Here is a 14,501-nt window from a genome sequence, read left to right as displayed (position 1 = left end):
GGGAAGGAACGGAGCTCTTTCTGGGTGCCACCGTCTTCAGCCTGCAGAGGTTTCCAAGCGTCTGCAGCTGGAACCAAACTTCCATGAAAGACTGTCGCCACTTTCGCTTCTTCGCGCGTCTCCTCTTGTGCCTTTGACAGCTGTGGGGCTGGCAGAAATCTAACAGGCAGAGCGTTGACCATCTCCGCTTTTCCGATGGAGAACCGTTTAAGGAAGTGTGTGTGGGCGGTTTCTACCTCTGGGACACATCTGACACGCCGTGTGATTATTCCACAGGGTTACGTGCTCCTAGGGTGGCCATATGAAAAGGAGGACTGGGCTCCTAAAGTATGAACCACATCACGCCAGTCCTTTTCCAGCTTCATTGGCTGGCAGTCCAGGTCCGGGCCCGATTCAAAGTGCTGGTATTAACATTTAAAGCCCTAAACAGCTTGGGGCCAGGTTATCTGAAGGAACACCTCCTCCTCTATGTACCTGCCCAGACCCTAAGGTCATCCTCAGGGGTCCTTCTCCGCGAGCCCCTGCCAAAGGAAGTGAGGCAGGTGGCTCCCAGGAGCAGGGCCTTCTCTGCTGTGGCTCCCCAGCTGTGGAATGAGCTCCCTAAGGAGGTTCGTTTGGCACCTACATTATATTCTTTTAGACGCCAGGTGACCTTTTTATTCTCCCAGTATTTTAACAGTCTATAAATTCATTTGAACTTGCTGTTTTAAATTTATATTTTAAATTTGTATTTTTTCATTGCTGCTGTTTTTATCTTGGTTGTGCTTTTATATTGTATTTTATATTATGGTTTTATACTGTTGTTTTATACTTGAATTGTCTTAATTTTGTAAACCGCCCAGAGAGCTTCGGCTATTGGGCAGTATATAGAAATGCAATAAATATAAAGAAGGGCATTTCAGCAGGTGTCATTGGTATGCCTGTAGCACCTGGTAAAATTACCTCTTCATCACAACAGTTAAAGTTATAGGAGCTATACTAGAGTGACCAGATACAAAAGAGGGCAGGGCTGCTGCAGCTTTAATGGTTGTCATGAAGAGGGAATTTCACAAGGTGAAATTTCACCATATATACAAATGACACCTGTTGAAATTCCCTTTTCAATACAACTCTTAAAGATACAGGAGCCCTGTCCTCCTTTTCATAGGGTCAGCCTACTGTATCTCCAACAGTTGTATTGAAAAGGCAATTTCAGCAGGGGTCATTGGTATGCCTGTAGCACCTGGAGAAATGCCCTCTTCATCACAACAATTAAAGCTACAGGAGCCCTGCTCTCTTTTGTATCTGGTCTTCTCTCTTCAAATACTTAAAAGGTTGTCACACAGAGGAGGGCCAGGATCTCTTCTCGATCCTCCCAGAGTGCAGGACACGGAATAACGGGCTCAAGTTAAAGGAAGCCAGATTCCAGCTGGACATCAGGAAAAACCTCCTGACTGTTAGAGCAGTACGACAATGGAATCATTGACCTAGGGAGGTTGTGGGCACTCCCACATTAGAGCCATTCCAGAGGCAGCTGGACAACCATCTGTCAGGGATGCTTTAGGGTGGATTCCTGCATTGAGCAGGGGGTTGGACTCGATGGCCTTGTAGGCCCCTTCCAACTCTGCTATTCTATGATTCTATGGTCACTCTAGTAAAGCTCCTGCAGCTTTAACTCTTGTGATAAAGAGGGAATTTCACCAGGTGCTGCATGCATGCCAATGATACCTGCTGAAATTCTTTTTTTTAATGAACGGTTAAAGATACAGGAGCCCTGTCCTCCTTTCCATAGGGTCACCCTAGCCTGCTCATCTTTTCCACATCGCCACTCCTACGCAATGAATCCCTGTGCCGAATCACAATTAAAAAGCTTGTCTGTTTTTCCTCTGATGAAAGAACGGGCTATCTCTATGATGAGAGACATTAAAGGAGTAACTGCAACAAGCATTCTTAAAATGCATTGCGTGGTTTTTTAAAAATAATAATAATAAAATATACCCTGTGTAGCATATATTTTTTGTGACTCTTCCCTATGCTGCTACCGAAATCTGAACTGTTGCCATCCAGGCTATGAAAAAGTCTTGCTTGTTAATTTTAGCCCTGCTGCAGAATTTCTAAAGACACAGAAGCCATGCTTGGGGGCTGGGGGTGGGTGGGGTGGGGGCCGGAGACGCTGCGAACGGCTTTTCAAACCATTATTTGCTTCCCTCACTGTGCTTTTTCAACATACATCTTGCATCCTGTTTGGAGGAGGTAAGACACTTCTTCCTTTCATAGTAACTGAATTATTCTAGGCATTTCTGGCCCGGGATTTGCTTTGAATTTGCTTTGCTAAGAATGACGCCATCTTTTTTACCCAGCCAGCACAAATTCAGAACTGTGAAGCGACAGCAACAGCCTCAACCGAGATACAGCAATAATGTGACGTGCAATGATATCCCAGGTATCTGTGAATCAATCTGCTTTAGATAGATAGACAGACAGACAGATGGCTCCTTTAAAGGAGTGATTTATTGCACGTTTGTGATTGGCTCACTCACGGAAGTTTTCAGGTCGATTTCATGACGTCATCAACAACCAGGATGTCTCCTGTGGAACCCTCTAGAAATCCCAGGATAGAAACTACCACTTTTAAAGTTGTAATAACTAGGAATCAGCAGGATCGTCTGCCACTAGATGGCGCCCTCTCAGTAGAACTCAATGGAACTGAATGGAGGGGAAGTATTCAATTCAAACTCCATGTTGCCCCTCTCCTCCCGTGTAACGCAGCCCTTAACAACTGTGCCAAAGAAACAGGAAGCACAAAAGCCTCGGGTAAACAACACAACGTCCATTAACGTAGAGACGCTCCATGTCTATTTTCTCTTCAACTAGCAGGCTGCACAAAAAAACGATTTCCTTTTCTCCAGTTTGCACAGCAAAACGTCAGAGAATTGAGCGTCCTTCCCAGTATGTGATCGATAGTAAGTGGGTTGGTGCAGCCATGCCTTAAGATTTGCTGGGCTTCCATTGCAATAATTGCAGCATGGTTCGCTTTTTATAGATCTCTGTGTGTGTTGTGTGTGTTTAATTTAAATACACCACAAAAATTGCTCACCACAAACCCGTCATCTTTGTTGGCCACAAGCGTCATTCCAAAATGCATATTTTTTATTTGCTTGGAGTTGTTCCGAAGAGCCATGTCACCTAATTTTAGTTCACAGGGGAGGCCACGGGGTGGGGTAGAGAAGAAAAAAGAGTAAGAGTAAGAAGGAGGTGGTGATGGTGGAGGAAAAACAGAAACGAAACTGTGAGCCTTGGGGCCTGCCCTGAAATGTAAAAGCGTCTTCAGGGCTGCTTTGACAGGCACAGCCATCTCGTTCAACGTGCTCCCTGTCTCCATCCCATATCCAGGAATTCTGCTCCTGCAAGTTGCAGGAGAATGCCTGAGCTCCATAAGGAATATAATAGCTGCAGAAGTGCAATAAGAGTTCAACAAGCTATTGCAGCCCTTCCCCACTCTAGTGTCCCCTAGATGTGTTGGAAAAACTTCCTGACTGTAAGAGCAGTACGACAATGGAACCAGTTACCTAGGGAGGTGGTGGGCTCTCCCACATCTAGAGGCCTTCAAGAGGCAGCTGGACAACCACCTGTCAGGGATTCTTGAAGGTAGATTCCTGCATTGGGCAGGGAGTTGATACGGTGACCCTATAGAAAGGAGGACAGGGCTCCTGTATCTTTAACTGTTGTATAGAAAAGGGCATTTCAGCAGGTGTCCTTGGTATACATGCAGCACCTGGTGAAATTCCCTCTTCATCACAACAGTTAAAGCTGCAGGAGCCCTGCCCTCTTTTGCATCTGCTCACTCTAGCATAGCTTCTGCAGCTTTAACTGTTGTGATGAAGAGGGGATTTCACCAGGTGCTGCATGCCTACCAATAACATTGCTGAAATTCCCTTGTCGATACAACAGTTAAAGATACAGGAGCCCTCTCTTCCTTTCCGTAGGGTCACACTAATTGCACCCTTAAATTGTGAACAGGAATGTGCCAAAGCGGAAGACACACAATCTGAGCTGCGTGAAGATTATGTGTGCGCATCCATAAGGGAACGACGCTTTGCACATGCTTAGGAGACCTTTTCTCTAATATTTGCCTAATTGAGCTTATGCTTTATGACTTGAAATTAGTTGGCGAAATGGCTTAGTTGGCAGTTGTGAAGGAAACACACACACCCCACCTCTCTGCAACTGGTCTTCAGAGATACCCCTGCTTCTGAATTGGGCAAGTTCTAGAGCCTAATCTTCATTACCCACCTATGTTGACTTTGGCACAAGTTGAATTATTTTTCTCTCCCACGATGCACTTGTAAACGTCGCCTTTTCGGTCGTCTTCCGTCCCATCCCAGGGGGCTCCCACCAGCATCCTATTGAGAAAAGCACAGGAATGAGAAAGTCCTAGCAAGATTAAACTATGCCATCATATTTATAGTATTTTACAGAGTACTCTTATATAATTTTAGAGAGGAACGTTCATCTCATACTGAGGGACCTAAACATGGAATTAAAAGCCCTGAGTTCAAGTCTTCACTCTGACTGATGTTGCCTTGACCAACGGTGATGAGAACAAATATCTTATAGAATCATAGAATCATAGAACAGCAGAGTTGGAAGGGGCCTACAAAGCCATCGAGTCCAACCCCCTGCTCAATGCAGGAATCCACCCTAAAGCATCCCTGACAGAGGGTTGTCCAGCTGCCTCTTGAAGGCCTCTAGTGGGGGAGAGCCCACCACCTCCCTAGGGAACCGGTTCCATTGTCGTACTGCTCTAACAGTCAGGATGTTTTTCCTGATGTCCAGCCGGAATCTGGCTTCCTTTAACTTGAGCCCGTTATTCCGTGTCCTGCACTCTGGGAGCATTGCAGAGAATTATGTTCTTATGTTCTTTCTGGCATAGTTCCTGAGCTTTTACTAATTGCAGAGAAGGCAGAAAACAATACTGCGGTACATCAGGACTGACACTTGTGTGCTTTCAGAGATGATGGGAAATATTTACCCTGGCTTTTCCCAACCGTTATCTTGTCTTAATGTCGTTGTGCTTTTATTCCGATGTATAGTTTTAGCATTTGATGTAAATTAATTCGTGGTTTGAGATTTTTTTAGAATGGGCAGCAGTATATTTAAAGCAAATAAATAAAAATAAACTGTCCTGGATCCCTCAAAGAATGCTGGGGACCGTAGTTTAGAAAGAGCGCTGAGAATTGTTTCGTAGAGATGTAAAACCTCCCCATCCCAGAACTACGTTTCCCAGAGTTCCATGGGAGTAGGGGGTAATCCTTAAATTCGTTTAAGTCTCTAGTAGAGACGTGCCCCTCGTATGCTTTTCAACAATCCGTTAAGAGTAAAAACAGAAGATGGACAAACTCTCTGAACACCACGATCTGTTTTCCGTGTCATTTTTAAACAGAATAAATCCACCCACAAACAATGCCTTCGCTCCCACCCCTACGGAGATCTGCTTTTCATGTGAAACTCCCCTGGATTCCTCATTATTGCCAAGCCCAGAGATTCCTCCCTCGTCCCTGTAACTTGATGAAAATATCTTATGGGAGAGAAAGAATGGTATTTAGGAGTAATATTCTGTTCTTGTCATCTGAGACCCAGGACAAGACGGGTCTGAAAAGCTTGAGACGGCAGAGCCTGAAGAACGCGTGGGACCCTCTGGTACTCACGTTACCCTAGCCCCCTCCAGCATCTGTAAGGAAGCTACACAGGGACCCTTCAAAAGTGGTGAGCTCTGACGAACCCATGGATGAAGGCCCTGAGGAAGGTGCCTCACCCAAGGTGTCCAAGGAGGAAGTTGAACGCCTTCTCCCTTCTCAACCTGAGGTCATTGGAGGACATGCTCTTGGAGGTTTCATGTGGACCTATGGCCTGATTAGAGTCCACCAAGAGAAGAGCCTTCGGTGTGGTGGCCCCCTTCCTATGGAACTCCCTGCCCCTAGAGGTCAGGCAGGTGCCACCACTATGCCACTTCTGGTGCCTCCTGAAAACAACTCTACTCCAGGAAGCCTTCTTCAACTGGCAGACCACTGTTTTAAATTGGACCATTTTAATTTGCTGTTTTTAAACTTCTTTCTTTTTCGTGTTTTATTCCTCTGTGCACCGCTCCGGAATCGATTTTAGATATGGAACGGTACATCAATATTGGAAATAAATAAATAAATAAATAATAGATAAACTAGACCCTGCCGCTGTGCTTTCAGCAGTAGCTTAAGGGATAGATACCAGCAGTTAAGTATTATCTCCAAGCTATCAAAAACTTTACCTGCTGTGTTTTGTTAAAAGCACAAGAGTACTCTGATCATAGAAGCATAGAATAGCAGAGCTGGAAGGGGCCTCTAAGGCCATCGAGTCCAACCCCCTGCTCAAGGCAGGAATTCACCTTCAAGCAACCCAAAGAGACGGCTGCCCAGCTGCCTCTTAATGGCCTCTTGTGTGGGAGAGCCCACAACCTCCCTAGGGAATTCCATTGTTGTACCGCTCTAACAGTCAGGACATTTTTTCCTGATGTCCAGCCGGAATCTGGCTTCCTTTCACTTGAGCCCGTGATTCCATGATTCCATGTCCTGCACTCTGGGAGGATCGAGAAGAGATCCTGGCCCTCCTCTGTGTGACAACCTTTTAAGTATTTGAAGAGTGCTATCATGTCTCCCCTCAATCTCCTCTTCTCCAGGCTAAACAGGCCCAGTTCTTTCAGTTGGAAACGTTACTGCCAGCTAGCTTATCATGCTAGATCCCAGTTTCGTATCAAGAGCCCAGGAGTCCCTGGCAATGGCTACAAGTCCAAATGGCTAAATGCCACCTCCAGCATCAGAGGCAGTAAGCCTACGTACACCAGTTGCTGGGGAACATGGGTGGGAGGGCGCTGCTGCACCCGTGTCCTGCTTGTAGGTCCCTGGTCGTCAGCTGGTTGTCCACTGTGTGAACAGGCTGTTGGGCTTTACGGACCCTCGGTCCGATCCAGCAAAGTTCTTCTGTTCTTCATCCTGTTCCTGTTAATAATCCCATGACTCATCCTCGTTCCTGCTCCCTGCCCACCAGCCTCTTGTAAAAGCCAAGGTGGCCAGACATATGGTGAAGCCATTGACCAGAGCATGTTCCATGTGGCTCTAGGCCACTATGGGATCGCAGCCCAAACCTTTGCTCCAAACACCCACCGACACCAACCGGGACCTGCGTTTCCTGTATCCGAATGATCTTCAGATCCAGTTCCTTGACGACCCCGCGTTCCTAACGTAACATTTGGATATCTGGCACTCCAACGTTTGCCTTCATCTGTGAATTATTCTCAAGCAGCAGTCGCACATGAGATGCCAATACTTCCCTTCTGTTCTGTTTATTTTTTAAATTAAATCCACGGATGTTCCATGGGGGAAATCACAGAGACCGCTCAGAAGGTCCTTCTCTGAGACAAACAGGCAGGAGTGGGGTCAGGAGGCCCCTAAAGAAAGGGGAAAGGAAAGCGAAGCAAGCCTCTCTGGACCGGGGTTGGGGGTTGGGATACTTTTTGGACTTGGAATCTTTCAATTCTTTCCCAGCGGTTCCCCTGGAGTTAGGAATTCTGAGCAGGAAGAGAAGGAAAGATGCCTTAGGCTCACCGTCCCCAATCTAGTGCCCTTCAGATCGGTTGGACTGGATGCTGGCTGGGGATAATGGGAGAGGTGATCTAACACATCTGGAAGTCGCCAGGACATGGAATAACGGGCTCAAGTGACAGGAAGCCAGATTCCGGCTGGACATCAGGAAAAACGTCCTGACTGTTAGAGCAGTACGACAAAACATCAGGAAAAACGTCCTGACTGTTAGAGCAGCACGACGATAGCATCAATGACCTAGGGGGGTCGTGGGCTCTCCCACACAAGATACAGCTGGACAACCACCTGTCAGGGATGCTTTAGGGTGGATTCCTGCATTGAGCAGGGGGTTGGACTCAATGGCATTAGAGGCCCCTTCCAACTCTGCTATTCTATGATTCTGTGATTCTATGAATGTTTTTTACTCCATTCATTAATGTATGTCAGCCTTCCTCAACCTGGGGCGCTCCAGATGTGTTGGACTGCATCTCCCAGAATGCCCCAGCCAGCTGGCTGGGGCATTCTGGGAGTTGTAGTCCAACACATCTGGAGCGCCCCAGGTTGAGGAAGGCTGATGTATGTGCATCCGTAGTGTAGCAGCAAATCGAACACTGCAGGCATTGAAAGAGAAACGTGCCCCACCCCCTTTTCTGGACCACTGAACCCATTTTTTTTGGAGAGTCAGAAGCAGTGGTTTCGAGCGCTCGCCTCCATGCCAAAGGAAAGAGGTCGTATCTGTTTCAGCGCTCACCAACTAGTTGTCACCGGCCATGTTTAGCTGGCGCTGACTTACCATTTCTGCCCCTGGGCTGTGTACTGCAAGACCTTGTATCCGAACTGTGCTTCCTGTGGGCCGCGGAAGATCTGAGGCCTCTTCACGTCAATGTTGAACGGAGAGCCAAAGCCTTGGAAGACGGAGAGAAAGAGGGAAAGAAAGGGTTTGGTTTGTTTTTAAATTACGACTAGTGGTGTGGTCGTAAATATTGAAGTCTAGAAGCTCACCTTAATAGCCCCCATAGCCCCCAAAGAGAACCCATAGACATGTACCCCATGTATGTATATTTCTATGTATCTATCAGTTACCTAGGGATAACTGATAGATCTCACACTAGAGAAATTCAAGAGGCAGCTGGACAACCATCTGTCAAGGATGCTTTTAGGTGGATTCCTGCATTGGGCAGGGGGTTGGACTCGATGGCCTTCGAGGCCCCTTCCAACTCTACTGTTCTATGATTCTATGCTCTGCTGCTCCTTCATCTCACCACCACCAGAGCGAGAAGCATGCAGAGAGGATGAGTAGATCGGGGGGGGGGGGGGCTCTTCTCAGTGGGGAACCCATCGCGCTGCAATGCCTCAGCACGTGCCCGACCGCACTCCCCTTGACAAAACGTCAGGAACTGTTAGAGCAGTACGACAATGGAACCAGTGACCTAGGGAGGTTGTGGGCTCTCCCACACTAGAGGCCTTCAAGAGGCAGCTGGACAACCATCTGTCAGGGATGCTTCAGGGTGGATTCCTGCATTGAGCAGGGGGTTGGACTCAATGGCCTTATAGGCCCCTTCCAACTCTGCTATTCTATGATTCTGTGATCTTCTTGTTTTTCTTTCATTTAAACTTAAAGAAGGTAACTTTCTGGTTAAAAACTCCATTATAACACAAGACATCCAAAACTCTAGATACCAATAAAACCGCACAATTACGTTTACAGGGGCTTGGCTGAAATCCCGTGCACAGTCACTTGGGAGTCAGCTCCATTTCACTCTGTGCTGCTTATGTCAGGCTGCAGAGGTACAGCTTGTAAAATACGGTGAACTTGAATGAAAGATCTGCAGCCAGCTAAAGGCAACCCTTCACTTTCAATCAGAAATGCAGTCGTTCCGGCAAAGAGTGAAGTAGGATCGCCATCAAAGGAAAGGAAAACAGAATCCAGCCCCCTCCCATCCTTGGCGCTTTTCCTCATTCTTTCACGTCCTCTTTGTTCATTTGCCACAGACAAGAGTGAAACTTGAAAGCCTCCTCATCACTTAATTCAGCTGAAAGAGAAAGGAGGTCCCTTCAATTACCCTGACACGCCAACGGATGACATCATTATTCCTGCACCACCACCCCCAAACGTCCGGAAGCTGTTCTTCCCTGTGCTTTCTCCTCCACCACGCCACAGTTGATATCTATGTTGCTGTATTTTAGCAGGATGTGGTTTTTATTAGAATTTCATAGTGAGACGCCTTGAACATGAAAGCGAAATAGAAACTTATTGGGTTGGATCCAGGTGGTTCGAAGATCAGGACTCCGCAAACTTGTGGGTGGGGTTCATAGGTCAGGGGGTGTTCTCAGTGGTAGACACCCCCCCTTGCTATGCATGCAGTAGGTCTTAGGTTCGATCCCTGGCAATTCAGGTAGGGCTCGGAAACCTCCTTTCTGAAAGTCGTTGCTGCCAGTCAGTGTTGGCAATATAGGGCTTGAAGGAAGGAAGGAAGGAAGGAAGGAAGGGGCAATTTTTTGCTCATCTACCTCCTCCCTGCAGCCCTTTATGCCCCCCAAATGCCCCCTAGAATGGTTGGCGGACCTCAGCCCCCTTTCTCCAATGAGGAGCTGGATCCCAGATCCCTCTGTCCAAAGTCCTTCAAACTGGCTCAAAGAACAATTGTAAAAATAAATAAAACACAGTTAATACAACAACTTAATCAAAAGAGAGAAATGTGGGGGGTTTTATGGCGGGGGAGATGTTTGAAACGCCAAACCTCCCTTAAATTGTGCCCCACACTCACAGCGTTTCTACATGAGGCTTTTAACCTGCATCTTTAACCAGGCTTCTGCTTCCACATTCTTTGCGGGATTAAGACTGGCTCCTTTACACGTGTTTTTCTTTCTCTGCCTTTCTATAAGCTACATTACACAACCACTAGGTGGCACTAGGGTGCACTGGAATTGCACAATTACACGAGAACTTTATGGCAACCTTGTCTTTGTTGTTTGGAATAACTTTGGTATTGTCCACATCAGAGAAGGAATAAATTTAGCCATGTTGACCATCATAAAAAAAAAAAACAATTCCAAAATACATACATGGCAATACTAAAGGTTACAAAATATAGTTGGGAGGGGAGCAGAGGGGTAAAAAGACACTGATTTGACATTGAAGTCCTGAAGTCTGCATGGTCACAGTCTTAAGACGAGATCTGGGGAGCAGTCATTAGGGATATGCTCCGTTTCTCCTCGGACCGGAGAAGCAGGAGCGGATCGGGGGGCTTCGCCTCCCCTTAAGGCAGAGGTGAAGAGGATCGGGGGAGCTGCGGAGCGTTGCGGAGCGGATCGAGGTGAAGGCAGATCCTTCGCCTTGATCCGGAGCTCCGCAAAAAGGGTAAGGGGGGGTTACTTGGCCCTGCCGCTGTCGCTGCTGCCCATGCGGCGACGGCGGCAGGGCCAGGTAACCCCCCCTCCTCTCCCTTACCTGCATCCGTCCACGGTCTCGCGGCTGCTTCAACTGAGCTCAGTTGAAGCAGCCACAGGACCGCAGATGGATGCAGGTAAGGGAGAGGAGGGAGGGGGGGTCTACCTGGCCCTGCCACCGCCGCCGCCACCCATGCAGTGACGGCAGCAGAGCCAGGTAAGGGGGCAAGGGGGTGGGGGGTCTTACCTGCGTCTGTCGCAGCCTATCGCCACCTTCACTAGAGCTCAACCAGGAAGTGTAGACCGCAATCGGGGCCTACAGTTCCTGGTTGAGCCGCGGGCTCTAGTGAAGCTGGGATGAGCCGGGACGGACACAGGTAAGGGGGAGGAGGGAGGGGGGCCTTACCTGGCGCCACTCCCCGCCACTGCGGAGCTCCGATTCGGAGCTGGAGCTCCGCAGCGGAGCGGAGTGGCCCCTAGGCGGATCGAGGCGGGGCGGATCGGGCACGAAGAGGATCGGGGGGTCCGTGCACACCCCTAGCAGTTATTTTTGCCTCTCTGGTTATTGGCGCTTAAACTGTAAGCTCCTTAGGCAGAGACTTGTCTTTTTGTGTGCGTGCCTGTGCTTGTATTTCTCTTTGACGTGGGATATACTCAGTATAAAAATCTGTGCGTGTGTTGGGGGGAGGCTTCTTGGGTCAAGAAGAAAAATGCGCCGCTTGCAGCTGCTAAAACAGCCCCCCTCCCTCCGCTAAAGCAGAGCTCCCACCAACCCTAAATCTCAATCCAACTTTCCTACATTCCCAACAGATTCGGTCAGTTTCAAGTTACCAGAAACCGCACGTCCTCTCTGCTAAGGCTACTCCGGAGGGAAAGGCTAACCAAGAGCTAAGGTGGACTGGCTTTTGAAGTTTGGACAGACAGTTTTATTTCATTTTATTTATTGCATTTCTGTACCGCCCAACAGCTGAAGCTCTCTGGGTTCACAAAAATTGAAACCATGAAGTACAATTCAAAGTATAAAACAAACAACAGTATAAAAACACAATATAAAAGTACAATATGAAAGCCTGACCAGGCTAAAACTGAGCAGCAATGCAGAGATTTATACAGATTCAAAATATAGATTTAAAACAGCAAAGTTAAAAGACTAAGATGATAAAAACTGTCTAAAATAGTGAGAGAATAAAAAGGTCTTCACCTGGCGTTGAAAAGAGTACAACGTAGGTGCCAGGCAAACCTCTTTAGGGAGTTTATTGCACACATCTAAGAGTATAGTGTAGGTGCCAGGCGAACCTCTCTAGCAAACTCATTCCACAACTGGGGTGCCACAGCAGAAAAGGCCCTTTACCCATCTGGGGCAGAGGGGGGCTCAAAAAGCCTTGTTGAAAATTCATAGCACCGAACAGTTAAAATATTAAAAGTAATAAAAACATAAACGCAATAAAAAATGCAGTAGAAACAAGAAAAGCCAACAATAAAACCAGCAGCAGCAACAGCAGTCACATCACAAGAACGCACGGTAAAATAATATGTGCTCGAGGCCTTCTTAAAAGCCTGCAATGGCGGACTTCCAATGGCAGCTTGTTTCGAAGGCATGGGGCCACTGCAGAGAAGGCCCTGTCACATGTGATGGATTGACCAGGTAGACGTTTGTTGGATATACTGAAAACCTAGGGGAGGTGAAGAACCTCTTTCAGCTTGAGACTCAAATTCAATTCCATAGAAGCTCTCGGGGGGGGGGGGGGTCATGTCACAGTAGTGGGCTGGGCTAAAGGCAAAAGAGATGGGCCCCCCAAATACCAGCATTTGTACTCTCAGTATGTAAGCCTTGGTTAAGGCATTGCAACCTTTTAGAATGGCGGGCTGGGGGGGTGGGATAATGCACAAAAGCCAGGAACTTTTTATTCACTCAGTATTTTAACACTTAATTTTAACTCAAATTTAAATTATACTGTTTTAACTCTGTATTTTAACCTTATATCAATTGTGCTGCTGGTTTTATCCTGGTTGTGCTTTTTATATTGTATTTTGTATTTGTATTTTTAACTTGTTGGTTGTTTTATGATGGTTTTAATTTTTGTGAACCGCCCAGAGAGCTTCGGCTATTGGGCGGTATAAAAATGTAATAAATAAATAAATAAATAAATAAATCACCAAACAATTGGTGTTTTGGGGAAAGGAGTGGAACCAAGAGAAGTGGGTGGGACCTTCTGGCTCACCCCAGTAGGCCAGATTCGGACTCTAGGAAGTCCAGCTTCGGCACCCGAATCTGATCTATATAGCTGAATTTTGGAGATGCTTAATAAAAATTGTAGAAAGCTCCCTTGCTATGAAAAAGGGAGCCTAGCACTCTGCTGATGCTAAAAAATATTTGAAAATAGTCCCAATGTCTTTGCCAGGAGCAGCCGGGAGTGCGTTTGTCAGAAACACAGGGGACTTCAGGCTCATCACCCGTGTCTGAGAGGACGCGGTTCCGAACTGAGATCATAAGCTGCCGGCCCTTCCCAGCGGCGGCTCCGAAGCTGGCAGAGAACAGCTGCAAAGAGCAACGCGTTTCCTGGCTTGCACGAGGACGTGTGAGGAAAGGGTGTAGCCCTGCGCCGTGCACAATAACTCCTCTGTCTGCCCGCGCTCCAGATCCCAAACACCGGAGGAAAACAAGCAGAGCAAAGGCGGAGGGGGGGGGTGTCGCTTGTGATTTATATGTCGTATATAAATAATTGCGGCTTCTGACCGACGTAGAAGGTGCCAACGTTCTAACGGGCGTCCACACAAGCTGGAAAGCAGACCCTGGTGTAGTCCAGCCACTGGTATTAGGGGAAATATCCAAAAACCTTCCATCGGAGTGGGGGAAACAAACCCCACGCTGAAAGCTGGGCTCGGGTCTTTTGGCTGACCCAAGCAACGGCACCACACAGCCTGAAAGTGATGCCTCAGCATCCTGTGTGAGCACTGATGCTATCAAGACAAATTAAACATGGCATGCATATTGATCTTTGCACAGCAAAGCCTCACTCTGTCTGTAACACCACCACCCCTACACGCACCCCATTTCTGGCCATAACCCTTCTTTTAAGGAACAGCTAATAAGGATAGATAGTACAAGTGGGGCTCTGCCCTGCAATAAAATGTTGCAGCATGGAGCGCTTTTGTTCAGGGTTTCAGCCGTTCCATTTCATTCTTACTCCTCTCCCTGAATTTTATAGGTCTCACTCACCTCCCAATGTCTATCCGCATTCTGTGCCTATTGGGCATACTCAGGCTCCATTAGCCTGGTTTTGGGAAACTTTGGGCTGGGTGGGTGTGGCAGGAAGAACAGGTGCCCAAACCTGTTTACGTTAAAATCTTCTAAATTTCATAGAATCATAGAATCATAGAATAGAGCAACGGTTCTCAACCTGTGGGTCGGGACCCCTTTGGGGGTCGAATGACCCTTTCACAGGGGTCGCCTAAGACCATCGGAAAACACATTTTTCCGATGGTCTTAGGAAACTGTATTGACCGAACTTTGTCATG

At 47.4% G+C, this 14,501-nt stretch overlaps 1 protein-coding gene across 1 annotated transcript in view; it reads right to left on the bottom strand.

Moving 5' to 3' along the window:
* ITGA10 (integrin subunit alpha 10) overlaps positions 1–14,501 on the bottom strand; it is a 117,355-nt gene that overhangs the window by 64,526 nt on the left and 38,328 nt on the right. The window contains exons 5-7 of the mRNA XM_063146102.1: positions 8,386–8,497; positions 4,273–4,382; positions 3,077–3,165 (exon numbers count right to left, since the gene is read on the bottom strand). Of these exons, the coding sequence (XP_063002172.1) occupies positions 3,077–3,165; positions 4,273–4,382; positions 8,386–8,497 (311 nt within the window). The remainder of the gene's footprint in view (positions 1–3,076; positions 3,166–4,272; positions 4,383–8,385; positions 8,498–14,501) is intronic.

Source organism: Elgaria multicarinata, chromosome 21, assembly GCF_023053635.1.
Source record: "Elgaria multicarinata webbii isolate HBS135686 ecotype San Diego chromosome 21, rElgMul1.1.pri, whole genome shotgun sequence".
Classification (NCBI taxonomy): Eukaryota; Metazoa; Chordata; class Lepidosauria; order Squamata; family Anguidae; genus Elgaria; species Elgaria multicarinata.
Note: the sequence above shows the minus strand (reverse complement) of the source record. Positions and strands in the feature narration are given on the sequence as shown.